Below are 16,976 nucleotides of genomic sequence, written 5' to 3' on the forward strand. Positions count from 1 at the left end.
CTTCCTCTGCTGCCCATGCCATCTCCCTACTGCTCCCGTCCTGATCTCCATATTGACTTCAGATCTCCCTGCCTCATACCAGATGCCAGCCAGGCCCCGATCGCAGTGGGAGCTGATTAAGGACCAGGGACCCACAGCTGGAGGCATCCCTGACAGCACAGTACGCATCGGACAGGAGACATCAGCCCTGTCTGGAGTAGAAGCCCAGCCTGGAATCCTAGAATGTCCCAGCAGGTGCCAAACCCAAGTGCCTACAGGGCCAGGCAGGGAACCCCGGCGAGCAGAGCTGTGGGTGTAAGTGGGAGAGTAAGTGGCATCTGACCCTTAGTGACTATTGGAGAGACAAGAGGGCCTGGTGGGGACTGTGATGAACTGGAGAAGAAGGTATGATGCCTCTCTTAAGGGGGAGCTACCTCAGAAGTGTGGGCCCAGGTCTCCAGATAGCCTGGCTTTTTAAGAGAAGAGGGAAATCTGGATTTTCACGAGACATTTCCCATTTTTAAATGTGGGAAACTGATTCAGAACGTGTAAAAGAGCATGGCTCAGTTAGGGCCTCCTGTCAGCCTCTCAGTGCACGCCGACAGCTCAGCAGAATTAGGGCCTTAGCAGTCGGAGAGGCAGGGCTTGCCTGGGGATCCACGGTGAGAGTGGCCTAGAGCTGAAGCCAGGCCCAGGGCTCCCCACTCCTGCTCAGTGCTCTGCTTCCTGTCTTCGCTAATCTCTGTGTCCATGGACCCCTGACCCTGGGAGGCTGATGGGGGGCCCTGGGAGGCAGTGGATGTGCCTGGCTGGGGTGTGGTGGAGGGGTGACCTGGGGCCCTCCATTCCTGTTCTGGGAGTCATCAGAGACCGAGAGGCACTGAGATGGGGCCGTGGACCATCTGCCGTGACTTCCAGCCTATGATCTGTGAGAGCAAATGGGGGTGGGGGTGGGGCAGAGGAGAGAGAGGCCACACCATTAGGGCAGCCATATTCTCAAGGTTAAGTTAGGGTCAACAGATAACACCGTGGGTCCGCTGGTTATCTTGCTGTTTGGTCCTCAGTAGGCCCTGCCCCCTCCACCACCCCCGCCAAGTTCGTCTCTGCATGGTTCCCTGAATAGGCCCAGGTTCCCTGACCCAGTGCCTTCTCCATCTACCCATTGGAATCCTGTCCATCCTCTCAGGTCCCACCTCCATACAGTCTTTATCACCCCCAGGTATGGACTCCTGGGGTCTTCAGGGGGGCTGGCTCAGCCCTACATCTGGTGAGCCCTGCCCAGCCTAGCCTGCACAGAGCACTCACGGTGTTCTGAGACAGCCCATTAATTTCCGTGCAGTTAAGACCCTTACATCACGCTCTTTGGACCCCAGAGTACTTGGGGCAGCAGTAGGGCACCATCGGGGGGCGGGTGTGCTACTTAGCCACACAGACCTGGGGTCGTTCCCTGCTCTGCCCCTCCTGGCTGTGTGGCCTTGGGGACCCACAGTGCCAGTGCACAGCTTTGCACGATGGATGCAGCATCAATCTAAAAGCAGTTTCTTGGTGGCTCTGGGGACAGCGAGCGAAGAGTTAAGACAGTCCCAGCCCCTCCGAATTCCACGTGACCCGGGGTTGCAGAGCCTCCGGGTCTGCGGTGGACACCGTTCTCCAGACTCATTTTTTGCTAATGGCTCATGGAAAGTTTGGCTCCTTGAGCTCCAGACCACTCCCTCTGGGGCCTGAGGCCTCGCTGACGCTGGTCTTGCCCTGGAAGGGCATCCAGAGCCGCCTCCCACCCGCGGAGCCTTGGTCAGCACCCCTACAGCACGTCTGCCTGACTTCCTGCTGCCTGACCTTCTCCCCCAGGACTGAGCAGCAGCCCGCCCCCTCTGGCCACATGGAGGCCTCCTCCCGGCACCCCCATCCAGGATCACTTTTCATTTGGGGGAATTTTCCCACTAAAGCCCACAGCATCTGTGAGCTGTGTCCCTTCGAGTATTGGAGTGGGTAGCAGCCCAGGAGGACTCGGACATCCGCTGGTCAGAGCCCAATCTCGACTCCATTGCTCACTGGCTGTGTGACCAGCTGAATCTACTGCCCTTCTCTGAACCCAGGTGTCCTCAGATGTCAAATGGGGAGAATAACTTTCCCCTGGCAGGGGATTAAATGAGGTAATATAGCTGCTTGATGCCTATTAAAAAAAAAAGATCAGAATGCTTAACCTAAAACGTGGCATGTAGAAATTCTCTCCAGGTGTCATGGTTCTCAAGAGCCTGCTCTCCCTTGCACAAATAAAGAAACAGGCCTAGCTCGCTCCTTCAACCAACCAACCTGGGGGAAGGAGGGCGGGGGTGGTGTGCTTGGAGCCAGAGACAGGCCAAGACGGAGCCCATGGCTTGCACCTTCCAGCTCCATGGCATTTGCCTTGGAGGCTAGACCAGCGTCCCCATCAGTAAGATGAATGGGTTGGACAGGAACCGTGTTGTGCCCCACAGAGGTGGCTGGAGGGAGAGCTGTGGGCAGAGGGGAGCTCAGTGCCCCTGCCTGCCCAATTCAGGCTTTTGCCAGTGACCATGCCGTGGAGAGCTACAGGGGGAGCACCACCTCTCTGGAGCCAGATTCAGGGCTTGTCCCCTCTTGCAGGATGGAGTTGTGAGTAGGAGCCCTGATGGTTTCTGCAGTGAGCTAGGATGCCCTGCCTGCCAACCCAGTCAGAGGTGGAGGATGTGGTGTGGGGCTGGGGGCAGTGGGACAGGAATAAAATCCTCCGGGCCAAAAGCCTTGCTTGGACCTTGATTCTGCTGAGCGGGTTCAGGGTCTCAGAGAGTTTGGGGGCTTGGGGTGACGGGAGTCAGAGCCAGGGGAGGGGCCGACGGTCAATATTGATCTAGCTGAGTCAGGGGAGCAGGATGGGGAAGCGGGAAGGCTGGGGTGGGGCCTGCTGATAACTGGATCTTCCAGCTGCCAGTGTGACTGTGGGAACCGGGGAAGGGGGTGCTCAACACAGAATTCCCAAACTGGGTTCTTGCTAAGACTACAGCCGCCTGGAGCCCTGCCCAGTCCAGCGTTTCCTAATCCCTGCGGGTGGAGCCTGAAGTATCTGTATTTTTAGCAAACTTCCCGGGTGATTCTGAGCAGCCAGCCGAGTTCCCATATATATTTGGGGCCCACGGGTTCACCCCTGTTGCTGTAATGATGAGGAAACTGAGGTCCAGAGAGGGAAAGTAACACGCCCAAGGTCACACCAGGAGAGAATGATGATAATCCCCTCCTTTTTCTTGCGGGACGAGATAGTCCACTTCTAGATAACTCCATTCACCATCTGCTGTGGCCCAAGGCCCTGGAAGGGATGGCCGCCCAGAGGGAAGTGGCCTCTGAGACCTTTGCGGGCCCAGGTGGAGAAGGGAGGGTGGGGCTCATCCCAGGAGGAAGGACAAGGAGGGCGTCCATTTCCACAGGACTGGACCTGCCCCACCTTGCCCTCTGCAAACACTCCCAGCACCTGCTGGGAGATGTTCCCTAGAAGGTATACTATGGCCCTGGTCTGGGAAAGGCCATTTCCATTGCTGGGGACCCACCCATGCCCTGGAAAGGCACACCTCCAGCACGGTAGGTTCGGGGCCCTCTCGGCCTTCTGACACCTCTGACCCCCTTCTCCCCGCTACGTGACCCACTGTTCTGGGCTCTCAGCCTGGCTCTTGCCTGCATTCTTCCGCCACATCTCAATCTGCCGATCATCCCCTCAAATCCCCTCCAGAACCCCCAGTCACTGCCACGCCCCTCCTACTCTTTCTTCTAGAGCTCCCACAACCTTCGCACCAGGGCCAGCCCTCATCCCAGCCCACCCTGAATGCTGGTTCTCGCTTTCTGGGGTGGCATCAGGGATTCCTGGGGACAGGAGACAAGCTAGCTCATCTCTGGGTCCCCCTCAGAGCCCAGCCCGTCTGCCGCATGCCCTAGCAGTTGTTCGGAGTGGTTCCTATTCCGAGTCTCACCTCCCTCCCTCCCTGGGCCATTTTGGGCAAGTGCTGCCTTCACTTTCTGCACCACCGCGTCCCCTTGTTCGTGGAATGAAGAGAATAGTAGTGCCCAGCAGGGGGGTGAACTGAGGGTTGTGAGAGCACACATAAAGGAGGTCAGGTGTGCACACATTCCAGCAGCACACATTTGTCAGGGGTCTACCCCGGGGCAAGGATGATGATACCTGCTGCGTGCATCCTGAGCGTGGACCAAGCGCTGACCGCCTTCAAGGAGCACACGTTATGTAGACACTTGCTCAGGTGACTTCAAACCAGCACGCTCTGGCGAGGTGGGTAGAGGAGGTCGCGGAGCTCATGGAGGGACCTAACACAGTGCATGCTGGGAAGGAGGCGGGGCCTTCCCGGAGAAGGTACCGCAGCTGTGTCCTGAAGGGTGCGGAGGCATTGCTATGCACCGAGCAAGGAAAAAGAGGGAAACCAGCCCTCTGCAGTGAGTTCTGGCGTAAATGGGCAGTGAACAGGTGGAGACTACAGGTGTAGACCACTAAGAGATGAGGCAGCAGGTGGAAGGGATAGGGGTCAAAGAGATGGGGTTCCTGAGAATCCCAGCCACCGTTTGCTGGCCATCCACAGATGGAGAAACACAGACCAGGGGCCTGGAGAGAACAGAGCTCTGCGTGTTTGAGTCCCGGCTCTCTGTCTTGCAAGAAGCCTCTTTGCCTCTGAGCCTCATTTTCTTCATCTTCAAAATAGGGCTGTTGTAACTGGGACAAGAGGTGTGAAATCACTTTGTGAACTGTAAAGGATCATGCCTCTGTAGATAATAATAGTGCTTTAAGTGGAGCTGGTACTTTGCGAGGTAAAGGATACTTCCTGAGGTCTACCGGAAGCTCCCAGAGCTTCGCAGGCACACAGAACCCCGGACCTCCTGTAACCTGCTCCTAGGCTGCCACCTGCCGGCAAGTGCCTGCAATGGCAGCCCAAGCTCTCAAGTCCTTCCTGCTGCCCAGGCGGGAGATCCAAGGCGCCTGAAGGCTCAGGTCCAAGCAGTCCTGGCGCTGCCGTGCCAGGCTCCAGGGCAAGAGTGCAAATGAAAGCCTTAGGCCCCCCTGCGGCCCGCTTCCTTGTGCTTTTCAGCCTTACTGCCAAGGTCCTCACGTGTGTGAGGGGCACATGCCCCATAGACACGCCCCCCTGGCCGCCTCACAGGCCAGCAGGCAGGACAGACCCAGAAAGCAGCTGGCGTGGGTATTCTGGAGCCCAGACACCCGTAGCGTGGTCTGGAGAGGACCATAGGCTCCAAAAGTCACAACCCCCCAATCTTGTGGAATCAGGCCTCTTAGGTAGGGGGGGCATGGCTTACAGTGAGCAACTCATCTGTTTTGCCTGGGACTTCGGGTTTCGCACTGAAAATTCCATGTCAGCAAACGGGATGGTTGGTCACCCTCTCATGGCCTGAGGGGGCCAAAGCCTCTGCATCACCACCCTGGCCCAGCCTGAGCAGCTTGGGCTCAGGGAACCACACTGGCCTCTAATGCAGCAGTGGCCTCCCTTCTTCCAGTAAAGCCAGCCCACCACCCCTCGCAACAGCCCCAGCACAGGTGAAACTGCCCCCGACACTAGTTTCACAGATAGTTTGTGGGTAAAGAGACCCTTCCTCCCCCTCTGACATTCTCCAAACCCCTCTCCAGGGGCTCTGAGGCCTGGGGGCTTGCCTGTGAGGTTGGGCGGGAGGAAAAGGAATGGGTGGGGAGGGACTTCTTCTGGAACAACCTCCTCATTATACAAGGAAACCAAGGCCCAGAGGAGAAGAGCCTGGCCCCAGGCTCCCCGAGGGAGACTCTGCTGTTGGCCACTGGAGGCAACTCACGCCTACCCATTGCTCTTGTTAAGGGCACTCCACGTGCCTGAGACGGAGCCAACCCCATCCCAGCCTCTAAGGCTGGGGCACGTGGTCCAGGCATAATCCCACAGTGATTGGCTCAGACTTAAGCACGTGACCACGTTAGTCCAATCAGAATGAAGACCTGGGCCTTCATTGTGCAAATGCCAAGAACTAGAACAGGAAACTGACAAACTCTCCCAGTGCCCTGCTTGACCAAGACAGAGAGACAGCCAGTGCACAGAAGTTTGTAGCTATTTATTGCACTGAAAACACCAAGAATAAAACAGACACCCCTTCTTCCCCCCAACCCCACAAGAGCAGAAAGTTTGAGCAGTGGTCATTCAAGTTCACAGCCACATATTTTAAAAAAGGAAGAACGGAAACAAAACCCCAAACAAATAGTAACAAAGAAACCAGCACAGGGAGTCTGGCAAATACATCCCCAAAAGGGTCTCCCTTTGACGGGAGACAGGAGGCCAGGGGTCAGGATCAGCGCTTGCTGGGCGCACGCCCGGGAGAATGCTTTCCCGTTAACGTGTTTGCATGCTGGAGCCTAGGACTTGCCTTCGGTGTGGATTTTTTGCATCTGCAGGACGTTTGACTGTCCGGTGGGGTTGGGCTCTGGGCCGCGCTTTGTCTGCCAGTCTCCCCTGCCTGCTGCTTTGGGATCACACCGGTGCCCTGTGGTCCACACCGGCTGGCTGCGCACCCACAGGCTTGGCCTTCGCAGTGGGGCCATCTTGGCCTGGGGTAGGGACCGGCCTCCACTTCTCTGACACCCAGAGAGGGGCACAGTGGACAGGAGGTGCGTCAGCAGATGAAAGGCAGGACGTTGGTGTCCTCCAGCTCAGCTCCCTCTGGTGGGGAACCGAGGGCAGAGCAGGGAAAGGACTTTCCCAAGGTCACACAGCAAGTCTGGTCAGAGCTGGGAATGGAATTCTAATCACCCCCAAACTGTGGCTCTTTCCCCCGCAGTCCCCTGCTGATTAGTAGAGGACAGGCACCAAAGAGGGGGATGAGGGGCAGGCGGGGGAGGGAGGGGGGACTGGTCAGGCCCAGAAAAGAACAGGAGTCCAGCCAGTGACTCACACTGTCAATTCTCATGGGCGTATTGGGCTTCACCTCACCATCCTGTTTGATCCCGCATCAGCCCTGCCACATAGGCTGGGCGGGAATATTTAACCCCTTTAACAGAGGGGGAAACTGAGGCTGAAGGAAGGACCAGACTTTGCCTTGGTAATGGCAGCAACCGCTCACCTTTGGCTTGGGGATGGCTGTGGGAGCTGGCAGACAGCAAGGGAGGCAGGCGGTTTGGCTGCTGGAGCGCTGGGCTCATTGGGCCTTGCTGGGAAGCCTTCTGGACCTGGGGCAGGCCAAATGCCCGCCCGGGCCTTGGCAGCAGGGTCTCTGCCAAGGATAGAGTCCAGTGATCGACCAGTTTGGAGACCAGGAGGGCTGGGCAGCCTCTCTCCTGGCCTACGGCCCCCACCCAGCCTGCCTCACCTGTCCCGCGGGCAGGAACTCTTGAGAATGGGCCCAGCAGACAGCTCATGATAGGGGAAAACTCAGAAAGTCCTGGGTCACATCCCCACCAGTCCGGCTCCACTCAACACCCAGGATTCCCCAGAGGTTTGGGGGAATCAGAGACTCCTCCAAATCTTTGGGGATGTGGCTCTTCCTCCCCTAAAATCCTCCAGAGGGGAAAGTATCTCATCCTGGCAAAACACGGCCACACAGAGGCCAAAAGCACAGAGAGGCAGCAACATAATTCCGAGTCGGACACTGAGAATACAACCTCTATTTTTTTTTTGTCCAAAACATGTAGGTTGGTTTTGCTGAGTGTTTTTTCTTCTTTTCTTTTTTTTTTCAACATACTTACTGCATATAAAGTCATGCAAAGAAAAACAGTGCAGACAGTAGATCCTGGTGGAGGTACCAAGGCATTCCACATCAGAGTCAATCCCAAGGGAAGAGGGAAAGAGAAAGGAAGAAAGAGATGCAAACCCACAGCTGCAGGAGGAGGTGCGAAGAGGAGAAATCCCAGCGCTCTTTTTGGACCCGCATGAAGACACATGCTCGTGAACCCTCCAGAGCTAGGTGGGGGGCGCTGAGGGGGGGTGTGCAGATGTGGGGGATGAAATCCTGGGAAGCACGGTAGTAAGGACCCCAGTTTGGGAGGCAAGCAAGGTAAAGTCCAGGTACTGCCACCCTCACAGCTTCCCCCACTCTCTCTGCCCTGATTTGCTGTTTCTAACACCTGATGCTTCTCCAGTCCGCAAGGGAAGCTGGGGACTGAAATGTCAGAGAGATCCTTCCCCCGGGGGCTGAGTCCATCTCAGCCCCAGATAACCACAAGTGACAAAGTCCATCTCAGCGATGACCAAAAAAAAAAAAAAAAAGACCAAGAACAGAAAAAAATACCCCTCAGCCCTCTTCCCACCTCCCTTCCCAACCCAGACCTTCTCACCAATTTGAGAGGTCTAGTTATTACATAAATATCCATTAACGCAAAATCCATTTACGAAACACAGAAGTTTGGCTATAAAAAGGCATGCGGTCCAAGTAGAAGTGATACCTAAACGCTGTTTTCTTTCGCCCCCCAAAAGCAATCAGATTCTCTCCCTTGGATGTGATGAAGCTGGAATTCTCCGGGCCTGATGGAAGGGTGGAATGCGCCGTTAGTGTTGGAAGTAAATGTCAGCAGGAGGAGGAAGGAAAGAAGTGGGGGCACCCTGAGAGGATTGCGCTCCCCACACTGAGGGAGGAGGGTCGGCTGGAGAGCAGGAGAGCAGGACAGGATGGGAGAAGAGTTAGGAAGGCAGTTTGAGGCGGGAGGCTCCTGGCATCTGCTCCTCTCTCCCCCTCTCCCCCGGGGGAGGTTGGCTCGGGGGACTGGGCGTTCTTCTGCCCTTCCCTAGAGGAGCCCGGGAGAGGCGAGATCAGGGAGAGGATCTGGAGGTTGCCACACTCCTCCCAGCTCCGCCCCTCCTCCCCAGCCCCTGGATGAATACACAGCTGGGCACTGTGGCTTCCGGCCAAGGCAAGACCAGGCCAATGACAGCTGAGGGGAGGGGGGGGGTCCTCAGGTCCAGCACCCAGGGCACGTGGGCCTGAGGAAGCCCTGCCCTGGCAGGGGACGGGTGGTGACGGGGAGATGTCGCCATTTGCTCTGAAGTCATGATGGCTTTTGCGAACAGGCAGGTTTTCTTGACACAGGTATGAAGGTGATGGTGATGGTGGTGGTGATGGGATGATGTGATTGGGGGAATTCCAGCTAAATCCAAGTGGGAGAACCAGCAGCCACATTCCACGGACGAACGGTGGATCTCTGCGGTACAGTGCCCCCAGCCTGGTCCTTCAGCTGTAAGACATGGTATGTGTGGTGCGTAACGTAGGTGCTTCCGAGGGCACCCAGCCTGCCCACCTCCTTGGATGGAGTTCAAGCTGCCTCCTGTGGGTCCCCCCAGCTCTTCCCCCTCACCCCCTGGGGCCTCCAGGCCTGATCTCCTCCCTGTGGTCTTCCCAGCCGCCGGGTTCCCCAATGTGTACCGTCTCCAGACAGGCACCACCCCGTTCCTTTAGATTATCCTGAATAACAGATGGCAGGAAGGAGGGGCTCTTACTGGGGCAGGACGGAGGGCGCCCCAGATCTGTGGAAGTGGATGATCTGCCATTTGCCATCCCGGCGGTGCCAGACGCGGGTCTCTTCCGACTGGGCCGTGCGGGGGATGCCGCCGGCATCCAGGTACTGCGTGATGCGGATGTAGGCGATGCAGGCCGCCTCGTCACCCATCAGGTGAATGTGGGGATTCAGGATGGTGGTGTGCACAGGCTTGCTGTTCCGGGACCACACTGCAGGCGGGGATGGGAGGGGGCAGAGGGGTCGCACCTGGGGGCCTCCTGCCTCGCTTCCTTCACTTCCCCAATTCTCAGCAACCCTCTCGGCAAGAGGCACCTCTGCCTGCCTCGCTTCCCGAAGAGTGGGGCTCTGTGACAGGGCTCAGCTCCCTGGGAGTCAAGCTCATATCCCAGCTGAGATACAGTGGACTTCAAAACAAGCTGAATTCTTCAAATGCAGGGGAATGGAATTTTCAAATCATAGTGTCTCAGACACGCAGGTGAATGGGGAACCAGGTGAGCTTACACCAGAGCCTCAACCCAGATCCCTGTAGAGGCCAGGAGAGTACATTAACAAGGAGGCTGAACTGAATATAAGATGCTAAATGACAACGGACCCTTCGTCTCTGGGCCAGGGGGACAATAGGGAGTGGTGGTGAATAGGACACCGTGTCCCTTCTATGGAGGTGCCCTGCACACAGCTTCCCTGGTGTTTGCTATGTAAGTGGGACCCGTGTTGCCACACCTGATTTTTCAAGAGAATCTAGAAATCTGGATTTTTATGTCGAATGCCTCATTTTTAATTATTGGCATCAAATTCAAATTTAAAACATCATACAGACCCCATGAAACATGTGTAGTCCAGCTATGGCTTGTGGGTCCCTCATTTGCCACCTCTATTCTCAACATGTAGAATGATGGAAACTTGAAGAATATTAAAATTGTATAACCTTAGAATCTTGGAATTCTAAGGATGGTGTTGGTGGTGATGGGGTGAAGTCGTGGAACTTTTCAGCGTTAGAGGGCAATGCATAGCTCTTGTAATCATGGCAGAACTGACAAAAGTACCAGAAACCGGCTCTCTCTATGTGAAATATTACTATTATTATTATCATCATCACCACTATCATCATCATCTTGGTTCTAGGAACTCTCAATGTTTTCAGCAAGATAGAAAACAAAAGCACAGAAAGACGATGACCTAGGGAGGGGCTGGACAGGGATCACCAGGATCTTGGCTTCAGAGGAACCCTCATGCCGTTTCTTAGTGCAGCCCAAACGTATCCGAATCCATGGAGAGCTGATTTAAAATATAGACTACCCAGCCCCACCCTTCAAGGTGCCAGTTCAGGAATCTATAATATTAAAAAGCTCCCTCTCCCCGCTCCCTCCCCCATCCTCTGATTCTGATGCCCAGACAGGTTTGTGAGCCACTGATTTCCTGAAAAATGTTAAAAAAAATTTTTTTTTTCCAGGACTTCAGAAAGCATCCAATAGTATCCACCCCTAAATATTCCAATCACACTATACCCAGGCTTTGGATAAATGACTCAAAATCACTAAGTCTTACATATGTAGACTAAGAGACTTTTACAGTTCTGGGACCTTGGACAGAGAGAGTGCAGAGCTTTTGTGTTATATAGGCTTGGGGGTGACCTCAAGGTCAGAGGTCAGAGGTCACCCCATGGCCCTCCCACAAAATGCAAGGAGGCCTCCATAAGCAGCCTTGACAGCATCTGGGGCTGGAGGCACTCAACACCGTCTAGTTCAATGCATCCATTTAGCAGACCTGGAAACTGAGGTCCAGAGAAGCAATCGGACTTGTCCAAAGCTAGGCCAGTTTCTGAAAGAAATGCAGTAGAACCTAAAAGAAGTCGGTCTCGAGGTGGGTCTAAATTAGGACAATCCAGAACAATCTCCAAAGGGACAAACAGAGCTTAGTATTGTTGAGGGCGCTGGGTCTTACTGTTGTCTGCCAGGGCGAGGGTCCTGAGGGTCATTTGTAGAGCAGTGGCCACCCTCATGTGGTATCTTCTGAACAGACTCTAGGCTTGCATTTTCTATCCTCATGGATAGAATGGGAGAAAGGGCCAGGTCCTCCCGCAGGATAAAGCAGGCAGGAGGGTGGGACTTGCCCCAGGGCAGGCAGTTACTCTGGGTCTTGGTCTTGTGGGTCCTTTGATGTGACCAGGTGTCCAAGCCCAGAGTCCAGCGGGCTGGTGCTGTGATGGGGCTCGCTGCCAGGATGCAGATCAAGGGCTAGCACAGCCGTCTGTGTTTTTTTTCCCTTTTGCCATCCCTCAGTCTTCAGAGCCGGTTCAGCCTGGTCTCTGCTCTGCTCTGTGGGGATTGTGGAATTCTCTGGGGAACCAGTGCCCCCCACCCCCCAGGACAGACGAGTATAGAGGTGGCCATGGTGATCAGCTAGGGAACTCCAGGGTGACGGGGACGGTGGGGTCCAGCCACCTCTCCTCACATTCTATCTCCATTGCTAGCCTTAGAAAATCAGAGTTTGATGTGTCAAAGGAAAATGCAACTTCCTTCTTCACGGCTTTTTGGGGATGCCCTTAAGCCCTCATACTCTACAAGATTCCATCAGACTGCGTGCAGGCAGGAGAGGAGTGTCCGTCTAGGGACACTAATGCCCAGGTGAGGGGGGAGCACAGGGAAGGAAGGAGGCGCTGGAGAGAATCAGGACCGGGTTCTGCTGCCAACTTTCTGGGTTCCTTTGGACAAGTCATTCCCTTCTCTGGACCTCTGTACAATGAAGAGTTGGACTAGATCCAACTTCAGTTGCTTAGGTATCACCTTTATTTTTACCATCTACCTGTACTTACTTTATGAAAATATTTCCTTAAACTGATTCACTTTATTAATTTATATGAATTTATTTTAAAAGAAAACTTTCTAGTACAATCATTAATGAATAACCAGTCTCATAGAATACAATTTTAATAATAAGTCCAGTTAAAATAAAACCAAGTTATGTAATCCTAGCTCCATGCTCTTGCCTGCAAGGGACCTGAGCCTGAGACCACTCTCTTTCTGATAATGAGGTGAGTTAGAAAGCATTAGGTGCTTGGGACAGACTAGCGTTAAACTGACCCTTTCCTCTTGGCGGAGCCGAATGTACTGAAAGAGAATTTAGATAGGGACAAACTTTCTCACTGTGTGAACCAATGCTGTTTCAACTGGTGTCCACATGCACCGGAAATCACCCAGCATAGCCTTGGTGGTACGTGCCTTCCCTCTGGGGGACCCTGGATGTGCCACTTCTCAGGGCCTCCCTCCGGGTCCTGAGCTGCAGGAGTCTAACCTGCGTGTGCTTTGGTTCGTCCCCGTCTGACCCCTGGCCAAGGTGAGACACAGACACAGGCAGAAAGCGCCCTAGGTCAGGCCCAGCCTCAGCCCCCTGACAGCCCCGGGTTGCAAAGCTGCCAGGGTCTCTCCTGCAAAGGAGAGGCCCGGGAAGGACAGACATGCGGACAGAGACCTAGACAAATAGGCAGGGCACAGCAGTGTGAGCTTTGTCCTCTCCTTCCCCAGACTGCCCACCCACGGGGGCACCTGCACAACAACAGCCCATGTGCCAGCTTGCGACCAGCTGGGCAGCTGGGGTGGCTGCAGGCATTCAGGTGACTGTAACTTGGGGGTGTGCCCTGGTGGGAAGGCTCCCTTATCTGTAGAAAGGGAAGAAAGGTCTTCCCCAGGCCCTACCAGGGTCATGGGCAGGCGAGGGCTGGGAGGGCTTGTCACGCTCGTCCCAAGTCCCCATCCGCAGCCACTGGCATCGGACGGTCCAGGGTTCGGGGAGGGAGCCAAGATGGTACCAACCCCTGTCCACACAGGACCTTCCTCTTCGCTGCCTCCTGAGCTGCCCCGGGGGCCCTGCCCGTCACCCTGCTGTGCCATCTGGCAGGACACGGAAAAGAGCAGACAACAGGCAGCCCAGAGGGAAGGGATTGCTCACGGTTTTCAAAATAGAATCGATGGAAGTCCAGGCCCTCGACCAGGTTCCCTAGGGCCTCGGGTTCGAAGGCTGTCATCCCGGGGTCACACATCTTCCTGGGGGGAGGAAGTCAGAGGAAAGATGGGCTAGGGTGGCCTCTCGGGTGCCCCCCTCTAAATTCCAGGGGCCTGGACCCTGGGAAGGCAAGCCTGTGAAATAAAAGTGACTGCACCCACCTCACAGGATCAGTGAGGTTGGCGGATGGGACAGGGCTGGTCCAGTTACGGTGTGGGGCAATGCTGACTGGCTAGTGCCACTGAGAACTGGGAAGCCTGGGTCCAGGTCGTGGCTCTGCCACTTACAGGTTATGAGACCCCCAGCAAGGGGCTTAACCTCTCTAAGCAAGAGCACCATGAATGTCGTGCATGGTACGCTGCCCCAAGGCTCCGGCGGGGATAATTCAGCCTGTACACTCCTCTCCAAATTACATCCCCCGCCCAGGGCAGCAGATCCATCCAGAGAGGGCTTTTCCTAAATGGTCTTCCTTGGGTGGGGAGACATTTTCCTTCACTAAAGTGAAGCAACTTCTGTTCACCAAGCAGGTGTGTCCCTGGAGGGAGTGCGTTCTGCTACTTTAAACAAAGTTGCCCTATTGTTGGCAGCAGCCCTCCTGGTGAGCCACACTTTCCTCTTCTGTAAGATGAGGAAAACAGCATTCCAAGAAATGATGCCTGGGAGGAAGGAGCGCAGGGCATGGCCGAGGAGGCCCACTGCTCTGCATTTTCGGCTCGGTGCTCCCACCCAGGTCTGTTTTCTGGGAGACCCTGACAGCCAGACGGAGGAAGGAAAAACCTGTCTCCCCCACCCCTAGGTCTCTGGGATCTTCTGTAACACAACATGGACCCCTGTGATGATGACAATGAAGCCAGGAACAGGAAGCACCCCAGGCCAGTCAAAGATCCTGACACGGGGAGGGACTGAAAACAGTGGAGGAGGGCACTGGGCCAGCATCGTCTGAACTGGACGCCGTGGGGAGAGCAGGGCACTCTGCCCTTGCTCTGCCCTGACTGCCCTGTCTCTGTGACTCCAGACAACTCGCTTCTCCACTCAGGACCTCACGTTCTCCAGATGGAGCTGGAGGTTGTGCTCAGACCATATGGGACGCTCAGGACCCTTCCAGATCCAGAATCCTCTAAGGCTGGGGGTCTGAGCCCTGACCGTCTGGAAGACTAAGCAGCCCCTGGCCAAGAGGAGCCCTTCTCCAGAGGGTCTCTGGGTGTCCCTGCCTCTGAAGGACCCTCTGCTCCAATTCCATTGTACGTGTAGGGAAACCGAGGCTCAGTGAGACAAAGGAGCTTATCCAGGGTGACACAGGGCCAGACTCGGCACCATAGGCCCCAGAGGTCATGGCAAGTGGTCAGAACCTAGACTGGGCTGCAGATGCCAGAGGAAGTGACATCACAGAGGTGGGAGGCTTGGGGTCCATAGGGGCCACCTCTCTTTCCCTTTCTCCCTGGCTGTGCCCTTCCAGAGCCACTCTCGGGCTCTCCCATCGCTGACTTAATTCTTTCTAGGACCGGATGCAAAACCCGTTCAACAGCGCATTTCCATGCTTTTATGCAACCCGCAGGGGCACATGTGCACACACACCCGTGCACACCCCTTGTGCACGCAGTCACAAACGTGCATGTGTGGGCAACTGCATCACACTCACATGTACAAGCGGCCTCCGTCTCACACCTGCACCTTCCAAGATCCTTGTTCCTCCAGAGACAATCAGTAGATGGCTGGGGCTTTGCCACCCGCTGCTGCTGAAACCCTCCCACAGTTAGGATGTGCCTGGACTGCCAAGCCTTTGAGAGACAAACTTCAGCTCCTGGACATAGTGGTAACCAAGATCAGGCTGCCCGAGGAGCAAAGCCCAGCCCAGTTATTCCCATCTCACCTGAACCCAATAAGCAAAGGTCATTCTGCCCTTAGTTGGCAGCTTTCGTCCACCAAAAAGCATATGTGGGGTCTTCAGGCCCAGGCCTCGTTAGCTCTGGCCAAGATGTTGAGGCCTCAGCCCAGAATCCTGGCTCTCCTGGGGGCCAGCGGAAGGCCTGCTTCCAGGCCAGACCAGCAAGGCTGAGGGTGGCCACCAGGGGTCGCTCCAGCCCAGCCTTTGCACAGAGCTGCCCCTCCAACAGCTGATCAGGTGTGTAGAGGATGTCTCATACCACCTGTTTCATATCATGCTATTTTTGTGCACTCTGCCTTATCCCCAGAGGATGTAAGATTCCTTCTGGAGGTTCTTTTGCTCACCCCTACTCACTGGATGTACAAACGCTATGGGTTCCTGCCTGCTGCTTCTCATCTGAGGTCATAGGAGGTCCAGGGTGAGGCCCCAGGCCCATGTGGCAGGACCCAGCTCATCTCCTGAGGAGGTCCATGTTGTGGTGGAGACCCACCCACTCTGTCCTTGGGGAAGCAAAAGAGTTTTGTTGGAGTTCCTCCTGGGGAACAAGATAGGAGCAGGACTGAGATATAGACAAGTATTGTGAACAGAAAGCTTAATGAAAGCGTGAAGTCTGAAGGCAAACCAGAAATATGAGTTCAGCCTGATTCACAGCACATGCAGAGTGAGTAAATGAGGGTCAGAGACAAGGACCCCCAAAGGTAGCCATCAGCACCCCCTGATCAACAATCCAGGCGGGACATGCAGAATGGACCCAGCCGACTCACGTGTAGGACTCAAAATCTCCATTGCTTATGGCTTCAATCAGCTGTTCTGTCACTTTTATAATTTCTTGTTTCCGCACTGTAAGGCAGGAGGGAACACAGAGAAATAATAGCGATAGTGATTGGGATGCAGCGCCAACCACAGCTTCCTGAGCCCCTAACATGCGCCAGACCCTGTCCTGGCACCTGAGGGCCTCAGAGAGATTGTCTCGTTTATCCTCACACTGTCCCTGGGTATCATTACTCCCATTTCATGGAAGAAGAAACTGAGGCCCAGAAAGGTGAAGAAAAAAGTGTGAAATTTCCCTCAAATACAATGGGCAGAGCCAGTGTCTTAGTTGGCAGCCTCTGCCTCGAAACAGCATGCATGATTCTGGCTCTAGGCCTGATTTGAACCCAGGTCTCGAGTCCAAAATATGCTTCTCCATTACCTTGTTTTGCCACCTGAATCCAAGCAAGGTCACCTGTGGAGGTTGTCACCAGCAACCATAAACCAGGGGCTCCCCCATGGTCCAAACTGGGGCCACTAAGGGCGGGCTTAGGGCTTACTCATCCCTTAGGTCTGAGTCCGTTTTTGTTCCATTTGGGTGCCTATAGGAATCAGGCACTGAGCCTTCCAGAACTTTCTAGGCAGAATGAATCCCAGTTGCTGACACCTGGCCTCCCCTGTCCACCACTGAAACACCACGAACAGCTGCTGTCTTCCTGGTAGAGGATTAGACATCAGTTTTCTTATCAGGTGTGTGATGTTCTGAGCCCCAGTTTTCCCATCTGTAAAATGGGGACACCATCACCTCTCATACGTTCAGTGCTGAACAAGTTGTGTAAAGAACCCAGGCTTCAGCACCAGACAGGCTTCTTC

The 16,976-nt window shown here is 55.1% G+C and overlaps 1 protein-coding gene across 8 annotated transcripts in view; it reads right to left on the reverse strand.

The window, feature by feature from the left end:
* Window positions 1-6,066: 6,066 nt before the first annotated feature.
* The window catches only part of CAMK2A (calcium/calmodulin dependent protein kinase II alpha), a 66,410-nt gene continuing 55,500 nt past the window's right edge, over window positions 6,067-16,976 (reverse strand). For 5 of the 8 annotated variants that reach the window (XM_033853429.2, XM_033853428.2, XM_073802691.1 and 2 more), the window contains 4 exons: window positions 16,118-16,193; window positions 13,415-13,509; window positions 9,450-9,678; window positions 6,067-9,187 (listed from right to left, as the gene is read on the reverse strand). In XM_033853429.2, the coding sequence (XP_033709320.1) occupies window positions 9,184-9,187; window positions 9,450-9,678; window positions 13,415-13,509; window positions 16,118-16,193 (404 nt within the window). In that variant the 3' untranslated portion in view covers window positions 6,067-9,183. Of the gene's footprint in view, window positions 9,188-9,449; window positions 9,679-13,414; window positions 13,510-15,108; window positions 15,854-16,117; window positions 16,194-16,976 lie in introns of those variants that run through there. The other 3 variants (XM_033853430.2, XR_004525917.2, XM_073802690.1) reach the window with 3 other exon arrangements.

Source organism: Tursiops truncatus, chromosome 3, assembly GCF_011762595.2.
Source record: "Tursiops truncatus isolate mTurTru1 chromosome 3, mTurTru1.mat.Y, whole genome shotgun sequence".
Lineage (NCBI taxonomy): Eukaryota > Metazoa > Chordata > Mammalia > Artiodactyla > Delphinidae > Tursiops > Tursiops truncatus.